This window comes from Stomoxys calcitrans, chromosome 2, assembly GCF_963082655.1.
Source record: "Stomoxys calcitrans chromosome 2, idStoCalc2.1, whole genome shotgun sequence".
Lineage (NCBI taxonomy): Eukaryota > Metazoa > Arthropoda > Insecta > Diptera > Muscidae > Stomoxys > Stomoxys calcitrans.
In genome coordinates this window covers 197,566,279-197,581,260 of record NC_081553.1, presented here as the reverse complement: position 1 = coordinate 197,581,260, position 14,982 = coordinate 197,566,279, and the positions used below count along the sequence as shown (strand labels likewise).

At 39.4% G+C, this 14,982-nt stretch overlaps 1 protein-coding gene across 1 annotated transcript; it reads left to right on the top strand.

Annotated features, from left to right (window-relative positions):
* The first annotated feature begins 1,703 nt into the window (after nt 1-1,703).
* LOC106081797 (phenoloxidase-activating factor 2) lies at nt 1,704-14,175 on the top strand. Its single transcript, XM_013244009.2, has 2 exons — nt 1,704-1,948; nt 12,770-14,175. Exon 2 carries the CDS (start codon nt 12,782-12,784, stop codon nt 14,099-14,101), a length of 1,320 nt encoding a protein of 439 aa, XP_013099463.2. The 5' UTR covers nt 1,704-1,948; nt 12,770-12,781; the 3' UTR covers nt 14,102-14,175.
* The last annotated feature ends 807 nt before the right edge of the window (nt 14,176-14,982 follow it).

Here is a 14,982-nt window from a genome sequence, read left to right as displayed (position 1 = left end):
AAAAGGTATTTGTGCAAAATTTCAAGCTTCTACCTTTACTCCTTTGAAAGTTAGTGTACTTTCGACAGACGGACATAGCTAGATCGACTTAAAATGTCATGACGATAAAGAATATATATACTTTATTGGTTCTTACATGCATATTTCGAGGTGTTACAAACGGAATGACGTAATTATTGGTTGCCCAAAAAGTAATTGCGGATTTTTCATATAGTCGGCGTTGACAAATTTTTTCAACGGCTTGTGACTCTGCAATTGCATTCTTTCTTCTGTCAGTTATCAGCTGTTACTTTTAGCTTGCTTTGGAAAAAAAGTGGGCGAAATTTTGTTTACATTTGTTTGTTTGGCGTCAATTTTTAGATGGAGCCCACAAAGGAGCATTTTCGTCATATTTTCCTTTATTAAAAAAGCGCGGAGAAGGTTGCTAAAAAGTTACGAGATGTGTATGGTGATAAAGCCTTAAAAGGAAGACAGTGTCAAAATTGGTTTCGCAAATTTCGTTCTGGAGATTTTTCACTTAAAGATGAGCCACATTCAGATCGGCCAAATGAAGTTGATGATGACCAAATCAAAGCATTAATCGAATTGGATCGTCATGTAACTGAGCGTGAGATAGGAGAGAAGTTAAATATACCAAAATCAACCGTTCATTATCACATAAAAAGTCTTGGACTGGTGAAAAAGCTTGATATTTGGGTACCACATGTATTGAAAGAAATTCATTTAACAAACCGAAGAATCAACGCTTGTGATATGCACCTTAAACGCAATGAATTCGATCCGTTTTTAAAACGAATCATAACTGGAGATGAAAAATGGATTGTTTACAACAACGTTAGTCGAAAACGATCATGGTCCAAGCATGGTGAACCAGCTCAAACCACTTCAAAGGCTGATATCCACCAAAAGAAGGTTATGCTGTCTGTTTGGTGGGATTGGAAGGGTGTGGTATATTTTGAACTGCTTCCAAGGAACCAAACGATTAATTCGGATGTTTACTGTCAACCATTGGACAAATTGAATACAGCCATCAAGGAGAAGCGACCAGAATTGGTCCACCAGGACAACGCTAGACCGCACACATCTTTGGTCACTCGCCAAAAACTGAGTGAGCTTGGCTGGGAACTTTTGATGCATCCACCATATAGCCCTGACCTTGCACCATCAGACTACCATTTATTTCGATCTTTGCAGAACTCCTTAAATGGTAAAACTTTCGGCAATGATGAGGCTATAAAATCGCACTTGGTTCAGTTTTTTTGCAGATAAAGGCCAGAAGTTCTATGAGCGTGGAATACTAAATTTGCCAGGAAGATGGCAAAAGGTTATCGAACAAAATGACAATTATATATTTGATTAAAGTTCATTCAAAGTTTTATTAAAAATGCATTTACTTTCTTTTAAAAAATCCGCAATAACTTTTTGGGCAACCATCTTATGGTGGAGGTTATAATATATGCGTATTAGAACCAAATCCAATCAACTGTCGCACAGTGTAATTTCTTTCTCTATATGACAAAAAATTATCAATCGAAACTAGTTTTCAGATTCACCGCAGAAAATAAAGCAAAAGAATGAAACAAACAAAAAGTTCTCCCAAAAAAAAAAAAAACCCCAAGTATATTCTGAGATGCATATTACTCGCTGACAACCAGATTTTAATTCAATTTCATGAATCAGACAGGTCTTTTAAACACAACGCACACTTCTGTGGAGACTTCAGTTAAACAAAAGCGCTGGCTGTGAGCGGTAATAAAATCGAAGGGAAACTGATCGATCACTTTAAATTCAAACAAAAGCGGCGGTGGAGTGAATTTAAATTTGAATAAAACAACGATTCCGACAAATAACATTTGTGGTGGTTTTAGTTTGTGTCTATTCATCTTAACCCATAAAATCTTTGGATGGGATTTTAAAAAAATTGGATCACAATTCAAAAATAAAAAATGTAAGTCAAGGTTAAGAGGTCATTGACAACCTTTGCCTGGTAATAGAAAATAAAACAAAAACACACATTTAAACTTTTAATAATAAAAATGTTATTAAATTACAATAAAACATTTCCCAGGGAAATCTTGCACCCTCGTTCCTCCGTGCAAATCAGTTGTTGTGGTTAAAACAATAACAATTACCTTTAATAACAATAAACATTATGGCAAAGATTTGTTGTAATTTCTTCGCTTTGTATTTAGCAGTTTGCGATTGTCATTTGTCGTGGTATAATTAAGTTCTCATTCATTTTTTATATGCTCTGTTCGAAAGTTCAAAACCAGTTTTTTTTTCGCAAAATCCCCACTAAGACGTCAGTCGGTTTGGGTTTTGTTTCTGAATTTATTTTTTCGGAGAATTTCTCAAATCAAGAGATGGAGATTTTTTTCGTGAAGGCAGGCTGAAATTGTTCAAGGTTATCTACCGGCCATAGGTAAACAAATATGGGGTATTCCAAGAAAAACAAAAAATAATTTTTGAGGAAATTATTTAGAAGTTTTATACCCACCACCATAGGATGGGGGTGTACTAATCTAGTCATTCCTCGAAATATTCCTGTAAGACCCCATAAAGTATATATCTAGCCAAGTCCGTGCGGATGTCCGTCCGTCTGTCGAAATCACGATAGCGGTCGAACGCATAAAGCTAGCCACATGAAATTTTGCACAGATACCTAATATTGATGTAGGTCGTTGGGGATTGCAAATGGACATATCGGTTTGGATTTAGATATAGCTCCCATATAAACCGATCTGCCGATTTGATTTCTTGAGCCCCTGGAATTTTTGTCCGATTTGGCTGAAATTTTGCATGTAGTGTTCTAGTATGACTTGCAATAACTGTGCCAAGTACGGTCCGAATCGGTATATAACCTGATATATTGGGTTGCCCAAAACGTAATTGCGGATTTTTTAAAAGAAAGTAAATGCATTTTTAATAAAAATTAGAATGAACTTTAATCAAATATACTTTTTTTACACTTTTTTTCTAAAGCAAGCTAAAAGTAACAGCTGATAACTGACAGAAGAAAGAATGCAATTACAGAGTCACAAGCTAATTTGTCAACGCCGACTATATGAAAAATCCGCAATTACTTTTTGGGCAACCCAATAGCTCCAATATATACCGAGCTGCCAATTTGACTTCTTGAGTCCTTACAAGCAGGAATTTTTGTCCGATTTGGCTGAAATTTTGAGTTCAAAGTTTTTTTCGTCCGATCGTCTTAAAATTTGGTACAGGCATTTTTTTCGGCCTAGAGACGAATCCTATTGAAATTGGAAAATATCGGTTTAGATTCCGATATAGCTGCCATATATATGTTTGTCCGATTTTGGGAATTATTGGTCCTCATTTGTAAACCGATTCCTCGAAATTTGACAGGAAGGATATACTTATGACTCTTGGTATAACTGGCGAATTTCACAGAAATCGGTTTAGATTTAGATATAGCTTCCATATATGTATTGGTTGTCCAAAAAGTAATTGCGGATTTTTTAAAAGAAAGTAAATGCATTTTTAATAAAACTTAGAATGAACTTTAATCAAAAATACTTTTTTTACACTTTTTTTCTAAAGCAAGCTAAAAGTAACAGCTGATAACTGACAGAAGAAAGAATGCAATTACAGAGTCACAAGCTGTGAAAAAATTTGTCAACGCCGACTATATGAAAAATCCGCAATTACTTTTTGGGCAACCCAATATTTTGCCCGATTTTAACTTCTAGAGTCACAGCAAACTCATTTATTGGGCAATATTGCCCCAAAATTTTGCACAACGCTTTCCTCGACGACTATATCTCGATATCTGAGAAGTTTGGTCGAAATCGGTTCAGATTTAGATATACCTCTCATATATATGTACGGCAGATTTAGACTAATATTGCAATTATGTGGGCCTTTGTTAACCGATTCTCTCTAAATTTGGCGGCAAGGATTTTCTCTAGACTCTCGACATTACTGGTGAATTTCATAGAAATCAGTTCAGATTTAGATATACCCCTCAAATATATATGTCGCCCAATTTTCACTCCAAGAGCCACTGCAAGCGTATTTACTGAACAATCTTCCCAAAATTTTGTACAACGCTTTCTTCGACGACTACCACAATATCTTAGAAGTTTGGTCGAAATCAGTTCAGATTTCAATATATTGGGTTGCCCAAAAAGTAATTGCGGATTTTTTAAAAGAAAGAAATGCATTTTTAATAAAACTTAGAATTAACTTTAATCAAATATACTTTTTTTACACTTTTTTTCTAAAGCAAGCTAAAAGTAACAGCTGATAACTGACAGAGGAAAGAATGCAATTACAGAGTCACAAGCTGTGAAAAAATTTGTCAACGCCGACTATATGAAAAATCCGCAATTACTTTTTGGGCAACCAAAGCTGCCATATATATTTTTCTCCGATTTTGGAATATATTAGTCCTTATTTGTTAACCGATTCTCTCGAAATTTGGCAGGAAGGATATTCTTTTGACTCTTAGTATAACTGGCGAATTTCACAGAAATCGGTTCAGATTTAGATATAGCTGCCATATATGTATTTCGTCCGATTTTAACTTCTAGAGTCACAGAAAATTCATTTATTGACCAATCTTGCCAAAATTTGGCACAACGCTTTCCTCGATGACTACCACAATATCTAAGAAGTTTGGTCAACATCGGTTCAGATTTAGATATAGCTCTCATATATATGTTCGTCCGATTTTGAAAAATATTGCAATCAAGTGCTCATTTGGTAATCGATTCTCTCGAAATTTGGCAGAAAGGATTATCTTATGACACTCAATATTACTGGTGAATTTCACAGAAATTGGTTCACATTTAGATATAGCTGCCATATTTGTATATCAACCAAATTTTCACTTCTAGAGCTATTGCAAGCGCATTTATTGATTTTGTTCAAAATCAACCCCCATGTCCAAACTCTCCTCCAGCTTTGATACATCTGTGTAGCATGATCTTCCAGATGGAAATACCAGGGTTCAGTTCCAGTGCAGTGCCTCGCGCTCGACCACAAGTGTCATCTCAGGTATCCGATCGGAAACCTCTTCCCTACCTTCACGGTTTTCTATCGTTGCCTAGATTATAGCGTGATGGAATGATCTGCTACTTTACCTTGTCCATTCTCCCATCACCTTAAGACTCAAAGCCGCAGTGGCTATCGCCGCATACTTAATATGTATGTCTATGGGTCGGATATCTAGAATAGTCTCCAGTGTCATAGTGCGCGTGGTCCTCATCGCTATGTCAAGACAATATGTTCCCTGAACCTGTTGTATTATCCTAACCTTGCACTTTTTCTCCATCGCAGTCCACCAAACTACAATACTATCCTGGGATTCAGGCCCAATGTCTCGTCTACATAGTGCCAAACATCTGTGTGCCTTCTGGATACGATCTTGAAAGTGACACTTCAAATTCATGTTTCCTGTTCAAGATCACACCTTAGAACAGGGTTTATTAATAAGGGCACGCAGAATATGGCAGAAGTCTAGACGCTGAACCCAATTTTCGACGGTTTTCAATCATAAATCGGCCGATACTGCTGCAAATTCACGTTCGATTTTTGTACGAAGTACATCAATCGTTGCTGGCTTGTTGGCATAGACCATAGACTTGACATAGCCCCACAGGAAATAGTCTAATGGCGTCAAATAGCAGTATCGAGGCGGCTAATCAATTGGACAATTTCGTGCGAAACACGAAACTTGGTTTCCAAAAAATTGAATGTGACATTTGCTGTGTGGCTTGTGGCGCCGGCCCTCCAAGTCTTTATCATCCAATTGGAGCCAAAAATATTCTGTTATCATTTAACCGGCCTTCATCATCACTGAAGAAATACGGCCCAATGACGTTGCCGGCCCATAAACCGTATTTTTTTTCGGAATGCAACCCACGAGTACGTGTGGATTGCTGTCTAACCAATAACGTATATTTTGCTTATTGACGAAGCCATTCAACCTTGGACGTAGCGCTCTTAACGTTGAGGTCACTGTCTTCGAATTTCGGTAAAGAAGCAAATGCAAATTTTGCCCATGAACATTCTACTTAGGAACAGGTGCAAACTTCTCACAAATCAATGACTGCAGTCCGATTTAAGTTTTAGCTTTTAGATCAAAGATAAGGGGCCTCCCTTTTGTAGCAGAGCCCGAACGGCGGGCCACAGTACGACACCTCTTTGGAGAGAAGTTTTTCATGACATAGTATCTCACAAATGTTGCCAGAATTAGGAGGGGAAACCCACCACAGAAAATTTTTTTCTGATGTTCTCGTCAGGATTCGAACTCAGGCGTTCAGCGTCATAGGCGGACATGCTAACCCCTGCGCTACGGTGACCTCCAAATTTCGGTAGTAAATTTTAATAATTTCGACTCTTTGTTGGCTTGTATTTTTTTCCATCATGAAATGGCAGACCATACTGAAGGGAATTGTCAAAAGAGCGGCAAAAAATAAGGCGTGGTTAGCTGTCCCTATCGGTCTACTTTTGTAGCGCCCCTTTTGAAAAACCCTTTATTTGACTTTGTCAGATATCGAAATGGTTTTTGTTGAGGAAATATGGTGCGTCAAATTGGCCCACCTTCGTCTTCCTCGTAAACAGACAGATTTCAGTCTTCTCTGGGTTGACATTGAGACCCCTAGGTGTAGCCCAGTCGTATGCCATGTGCAAGACCCTTTCGGCCCTTCTGCATAGCTGGCACGGCTCCATAACCCTTAGAAGTATTATATCATCGTTTGCGTAGCAGAAGGCTTAAAATCCCTCCCCATTCAGTATCCGCAATAGGTTATTCATGGTGGTCACCCATAGGAGCGGCGACCCTTTGGCATGCCCTGTGCCACTCTCTCCCTTATATTTACGTCATGGGACCTACAGTTTATCCATCTGTTCTTTAGCATATGGTTTATCCAGTCTCTAAGTAGTGGATCAGGGTTTATCCAGTCTTCAGTTTATTCAGTCTCTAAGTACCCGGTCAGCCCGTTACTGGTCTAAGAATTGAATCAGTGTAACGGCCCGCACATTGTTAAAAGCCCCTTCGATGTCAATGCATACCGCCATGTGGCCAACCTCGTGTAGGGCAGTCTCTACCGACCTTTCTTTGGTATAGTTGTGCTGTTTGTACTTGAGCAGTTCGCTGGATGTCCTACTCTTTATCATGGTTTCCACGATACGTTCCATGATTTTGAGTTAAAAGAACATAAGACCTATTGGTCTGTAGGCCTTTGGTGTCGCATATCTGGCCTTGCCGGGCTTGAGTATAAATACCATACCTTGCTTCCTGCCAGGATTTCGGAGTATATCCAAGCAGGCTGTGAAATCTTTAGGTTCTTAGGTTAGGTTTAAGTGGCAGTCTACCATCAGACTCACTTAGACGTTTTCGTCCATTGTAATACCACAGGAACAGAAGAAGGAAGATGCCTTCTAGTTTCTACCGTTGAACCATCCAGATCGCTTTAAAAAGCCCAATAACTAGCGAATGTTCACATCCGCTAAATCGGACAGGTTCTCAAAGAAATGAGAACCCAAAGTGGAACTCCTTCTAACTGCTAGTGCGGGGCACACACACAGAAGGCGATCTATTGTCTCTTCTTCTTCGATGCCCCCACAGCTTCTGCAAAAGTCGTTGCTGGCAACCTTCAGTCTGTCCGCGCGTTTTCCGATTAGACAGTGACCTGTCATGACGGACACAATGACTGACACGTCAGTGACAGCAAAGCGGTACCTCTTCAAGTCTAGATTAGGCCACATAGTTTTGGAATACTCACAGCCACCTCTTTGTGACCATCTATTATTCGTTGTCCTTCGGGCCTGGTCCTGAAAACTTAGCTTACATGTCGCCAGAGGCATACCCACAGATTCCAGTGCCCTGGAATGTGTAGGGTAGTTCCTAGTCTCGCAAGCTCATCTGTTTTACATTTCCCTGGGATATCTCTGTGGCCCGGCATCCAGAACAGGTGCATTTTGAACTGTTCAGCCATCTCAGTTGAGAGATCTGCGACAGTCGAGGGCGGTTTTTGTGTTGAGAAATACGTTCTCCAGGGCTTTAATGGCTGCCTGGCTGTCTGAGAAGATATTTATGCCAATCGTTGTTATGACATTATATTGTATCTTAGCCGTTCCACTGCAGTGGTCGGGTAACCTTTTCGATATGACCAGTTCGAGATCTTTAGAGTACACCCCAAAGCCCACCTGGTCATTATTTAGTGTGGAACCATCTGTTACCAGGGATATTGTAGTTCCCATCGGTTCTATCGGGAATAGTGGTACAGTAATTTTTAATTTTAATTAGATATGAACATTTACAAGTTATAAGGTTGATCCGTATGTTTATGGACCGGACATCGAGAATAGCCTCCAGTGCGGTATTCTCATCGCACTGTATATGCTAATTTCTGTATATTTCTCTATCGCAGTATACCAAACTACTGAGGTGTAAGTAAGTATTGATCTAATCACGCTCCTGAGGAGCCAGTTGACAATCCTCGGATTCATTTTGAGCCTATGGCCCGTCTTCATAGTGCCCACATCTGTAATAGAACTGGCAAAATATCGACGACACTATCGATATTTGATTTTTTGGCTGAATATCGATTGATATTTTTTCGATGGATACTATCGCAAAAGTTATATTTTTTGCAAAAATAAGCAATCCGACACTGAATGTATCCTTTAGGATATATTGCGCCTATAGAGGGCGCACTTTTCATCCATTTAGACTAACATTTTGTGCAATGATTTCTCTCATGTTTATCGATTGTTTGCCAGCTCTAATCTGTATACCCTATCAGTACACCCCTGAATTTTACATTTAGTGTTCGAAATCGTTCTGTTGGGGAGACTTTCTTAACTATCCAATTTGTCATAGAGTGTCCCATATACATATGTGTTGCTAAATTTATAAATTGTACTTATGTTATGTACTGGTAATTAGCATTGGGAGACGTTAATACCTGAATTGACAATAACAATGGTCTTGAACAAATGATTATGTACCTACTTGTCAAATGACCAACGATGTGATAAAAAATACCTCTCTAGATGACGAAAAAAAATGTTGTGAATTCAACGAATTTACTTCGATTCGAGGTTTATAATTTTGTTTTCTGAATACATTAACACACTTTTCGATTAAGAAGTCATTTTTATTTTTTACTCTTTTTCTTTGGTAATTTCACTTTTTATTTCGAATTCAAATCACAATAATTTAGTATTAAATTTAGACTATCCGTTTCGAAATTAAAAGAAAAAAATATTCTGGGCCAGCAATCAGTAATGCTTGCGCACACTTAAGGGGTCAGTTTTTTGTTGATAACATGACACAGATTGCAAGATTATCTACTTTTATTTTAGTTTGTTTGGATTATATGCATGTATTCCCATAATTAATAGAATTCTTGATTTAAAATTGGAAAATTTTTGTGATTGTTAACTTTTTGGATTTTCCAGCAGTGTAAAAATTTGACTGTATATGTTACCAGATTATTTGTAATATAACAAATACAATATGTGTGATATATTGCGTTGCCCAAAAAGTAATTGCGGATTTTTTAAAAAGAAAGTAAATGCATTTTTAATAAAACTTAGAATGAACTTTAATCAAATATACTTTTTTTACACTTTTTTTCTAAAGCAAGCTAAAAGTAACAGCTGATAACTGACAGAAGAAAGAATGCAATTACAGAGTCACAAACTGTGAAAAAATTTCTCAACGCCGACTATATGAAAAATCCGCAATTACTTTTTTGGCAACCCATATTACACATGTGGTCATGGAAATCCCTTAGAGCAACTTTTCAACTGAATTATTTTTGTGCAAGTATGTCACCAAGTAAAATGCTCCGGATGTTCTTACAATCTCAAATGACTAGTGCCGGGTGTTATAAGAAGTCTATCACTACTGTCTTAACACATTGGTCAGAAATCGTTTAAGTGCGGCTGATGGCGGTATGATATAAGACCCCAAACGGAAAATGAACTAAAACCCCAAAAAATGGGGCTTTACTGCATGATGAAATAAGACCCCAAAAGTAATAATGAAATAGGGCCGCATCAAAATGAAAAAACGCCCAAACTAAAACGAAATAGGGCCCCACATTTTGGGACATTATTTCATATGAAATAAAGTCCCAATTAAAAAAAAAAAAATATCGCCCCAATAAGTGGGCGATTAACTAAGGTCCGGTAATTCTTTCAAAATGTGCTGCTCTCTTTGTTTTATTATAAATGTTGTAAAACGAAATAAAGCGTCACAAATTGAAATTAAGCCCCAACTTTTAAAATGAAAAAAACCCTAAACACAAAATAAAGCCCCAATTATCGTTGTTTTTGTTTCATGTATACAGGAGTGGGGCCTTTTTATACCCTCCATCATAGTCATTCTGTTTGTAACTACTCCAAAACCTTCGTCTGAGATCCCATAAAGTATATATATTCTTGATCGTCGCGAAATTTTATGTCGATCTAGCCATGTCCGTCCGTCTGTCTGTCTGTCGAAAGCACGCTAACTTCCGAAGGAGGAGAGCTAGCCGCTTGAAATTTTGCACAAATACTTCTTATTAGTGTAGGTCGGTTAGGATTGTAAATGGGCCATATCGGTCCATGTTTTGATATAGCTGCCATATAAACCGATCTTGGGTCTTGACTTCTTGAGCCTCTAGAGGGCGCAATTCTTATCCGATTGGGATGAAATTTTGCACGACGACGTGTTTTGTTATGATATCCAACAACTGTGGCAAGTATGGTTCGAATCGGTCCATAACCTGATTTAACTGCCATATAAACCGATCTTGGGTCTTGACTCCTTGAGCCTCTGGAGGGCGCAATTCTTATCCGATTTGGCTGAAATTTTGCATGACGTATTTTATTTTTACTTTCAACAACTGTGTCAAATAAGGCTCAAATCGGTTCATAACCTGATATAGCTGTCATATAAACAGATCTGGGGACTTGACTTCTTGAGCTTCTAGAGAGCGCAATTCCTATCCAATTTGGCTAAAATTTTGCATGACATAATTTATTTTTACTTTCAACAACTGTGTCAAATAAGGTTCAAATCGGTTCATAACCTGATATAGCTGCCATATAAACCGATCTGAGATCTTGACTTCTTGAGCCTCTAGAGGTCGCAATTATTATTCGATTTGCCTGAAATTTTGCATGACGTATTTGCTTATTTTATTGGAAGAGGTTTCGGATCTTCGGACTTGAAAGGACATTTGAGGTCGAGTGTAAGGCACTGTTACTACCGGCACGGTGTTGGTTTCACGGAGCTCAGGTAGTGGTATCTGCTACCAGAGTTCCGTTACATAGGACTACGCAAGTGATAGCGTGTGTAGGACATGTGGGTAAGATAACGAGACGTTGGAACATTTCCTATGTCAATGCTTGGCATTCTCGGCTAACAGGCCCCAGCACTTAGGTGTGGATACGATACCAACTTAAGGCCATAGAATGGGATACGATTAAGGATTTTTTGAGTAGCACGGATTTCCGGACATAGATTTCTTCGGGGTTACTTTTCGAATTCGAATAAACTGATAACTAACTTAGGTGTATGTCCATATTGGCATGGGCGGACTAGAATCCGCAACCTCTTCTGAGCCTGACCTTACCCAACCTAGGGAACCGTGGAGTGGTGCCGTGTATTAAGCAATATAGGTAGTTTTTTCCTCGAAATGGTTTTGTTTTCCTTGAGATAATTTTGTAGTCACTGCCAGGCAGCCTGAGACCTTCTCAAGCAAGTTCTGAATTGATTTCAAAAAGATTTCATTCGGTCATTCCCTTGCAAGATCAACTGCGCATTATAGTTCCCTTGTTTCTCTTAGGGCTTTAATATTTGCTTATGTTACGTGAACTAGCGGTCCGAAAATGAGCACTGAGTCATTATATTGGGTTGCCCAAAAAGTAATTGCGGATTTTTTAAAAGAAAGAACAACCGAGAACTACAACCGGCAAAAATAGACAGAGATATGGTTACGAAAATCTGGTTATTGGGCAAATAAAACACGTTTTTTGTTACATTAGACAAACACAAAGCAAACATCATTTCAATAACTTTATGACTAGCTAGCTCAAGGGTTATAGTCTGTACGTGCGTAAATTCAATACAATATACGAAAAAATTTGCCAAGAATGTTTAAAAACTTTGTAGACGCGTGTAGCGGATCGTTCAAGAAGAGGGCTCTAGAGTAGAGATGTGAAAGTGAGTGATTTTTCACTAGCGCACGTCGTTTTTATGTGGACTCAGGTTCACGCAAGCTCACGAGATACAAAATTTGCTCACACACGACTCACGAATTACTCAAGAGACAATCACAACTCACGAGATAATCACTACTCCCGAGATACTAATTTTTCGTGAGCCATGAGAGTTTCGTGAGTCTTGGGTGCCTCGTGATTGTCTAGTGATAGGTGATTATTTTCGTGAGTCGTGATTTTTCACGTGAGTTTCTCGTAAGTCGTGTCTCGTAAGCAGGATTTCACTCACTCACGCTCACGCACGAAGAATTTTAATTCAATCACGGTTTAGCTACGCACGTGGTCGTAGATTTGGATCTCATTCACGAATCGTTTGTTTTAAGTCATGTGATCTTATGATTGAGAACACTAAAGCTGGTTGTAGGTACCGGATTGACCCGATGGATTCCTGCTGCCACCTCAGTGAGCAACACACTGCTACAACAACAACAACAACGCTCAAGCTTCATTAGTTTTAATAGGATATCTTTTTTCCCCAAAGGTTGAAAGTCTTATAATACATTTTTTTTTTATTTTCTTTCAGATCAATTTCAAAATGTTCCCAAGGCGGCTAAATTTGGTCCTAATTCTATCCTTCCTAGTCTATGGCAATGCCTTGCCTCAACAGAGCACTGGCACTTATGATCCTGACATCACAGCTTTGGTAGATAATGTGTTTGGCCAACCCAACCAGCAGCAACAACAACAACAACAGCAGCAGCAACCACAACAGCCAGCAACACAAACCACTAGAAAGCCCACTGGTTTTGCCAATATTGTCACTCCAGATCCTATTGGAGCCAACACCCAGTTCAATTCTATCAGTGGTCGCTCTCAGTGTAATTGTGTTCCCTATCATTTGTGTGATCCCAGTAACAATACCCCGGCCACCATGGAGGACGACATTTTCGATGGCTTCGGTTTAATCGATATTCGTTTTAATAGAGATGATGATCCTGTGTGTGCACATTTCCTTGACGTATGCTGCGATGGCAATCATACCCGATCGGAGAGCTTGAATCCCAAACCGCAAGAGGAGAGACCAAATCGTCCCAAGGGTTGTGGAGTACGTAATGTGGGAGGCATTGATTTCAACATAACGGGAGCCAATGATAACGAGGCCGGATTTGGGGAATTTCCTTGGACTGTGGCTCTGTTGAACTCTAGAAATTCCAGTTATTTCTGTGCTGGGTCTCTTATACATCCCCGTGTGGTTTTGACGGGAGTACATTGTGTCATTGGGCAAACGTTGGATAGTTTTGTAGTTCGCGCCGGTGAATGGGATACTCAGACGGTTAAAGAACGTTTGGCTTATGAGGAGAGTGCTCCTTCGAAAGTGATAACCCATCCTCAATATAATTCACGAAATGTGGCCAACGATTTTGCTTTGGTCATCCTCAGACAACCCTTCACTTTGGGCGATCACATCAATGTGGTTTGTTTGCCCCCTGCTAATAGTTCACCGGCAGCCAGAACCACTTGTTTCTCCACCGGCTGGGGCAAGGATCAATTTGGAGCTAAGGGACGTTACAGTGCCATCATGAAACGTCTACCCTTGCCCATTGTGGACTATAACACATGCCAAACACAATTGCGTGGTACACGTCTGGGACCCAAATTCGCTTTGGATCGTTCATTTATCTGCGCCGGAGGGCAGGCGGGCATTGATACATGCCAAGGTGATGGAGGTGCCCCTCTGGTATGCCCTATTGGTCAGGCTGGTGATAATCGCTATCAACAAAGTGGCATTGTGGCCTGGGGTATTGGATGTAATGACCCCATTCCGGCAGCTTATGCTCATGTTGGTCTAGCCCGCGATTGGATAGATGAGCAAATGTATGCGAATGGTTTTGACACCACAGCGTACAGTGTTTAATAAGAAGAGAGAGAGAGAGAGGAGTTGCAAGGAAGAAAAGAGTTTGGAATAAAAAAATCTTTAATATACATCAACTGATATTTTTTTAATTTTTGTAAGGTTTAATGTAAGGAAGGAGGGAAAATATCAAAATTCTGGCTGCCTCAAAAACCTCGAAAGGGTTAAAGGAGTTGTAGATAGAAGCGGTGGGGTTGGGTACTTAGTAGAGGAGTTGCTAGCAGAATGTCTGAGGATCGTTCAAGCTAGCAGAATGTCTGGCGGAATGCAGGAAATGGTAAAGCGCCCTACCCCGATTAAAAGTAGAGAAACAGTTCTAGGACCGGATCAGACAATCAGTGTGTGTGAATTGGTCAAGGAGTCAGGGTCAGAAAGTACTTCGACTGCAGCAGGTGGGGAAGTATACGAGGAGGACTCCTCCAAACCGCAAGTGTCCAGCCTTCTGGCGGCGTAAGGAAACTCATCATGGCAAGATCTAACGAGAATGAACTGCTGTCGATTAAGAACGATGTGGCCAGCAATTGACCGGTCTGTGGTAAGTTATGCATGGGAAATTTAGTTAGTTTAACCTCACTTCCTAAGAACAAGAGGCCGTAGAAGCACTTTGCGTTTTCATCGTACGAGTCTACTGTAAAGTCTGATTTAACGCCCACAGAAAGTGTTTAGCCCTGGAACAAGACCTAGACCTCATTGAAAATCTAATGAAATACGAAAATGTTGACAAACAAATAACAGAAAAAGGAACGAAATGATAAATGATCTGTGGTATCTTAGTGCAAAACTTGTTGACCTGGCATTGTTTGACCCGAAAGTGTAAAACACCGCTCTTTACGGAAATGGCGACAAAGATCTTAACAAAACTAGCAGAAGAAGATGGGATGTTC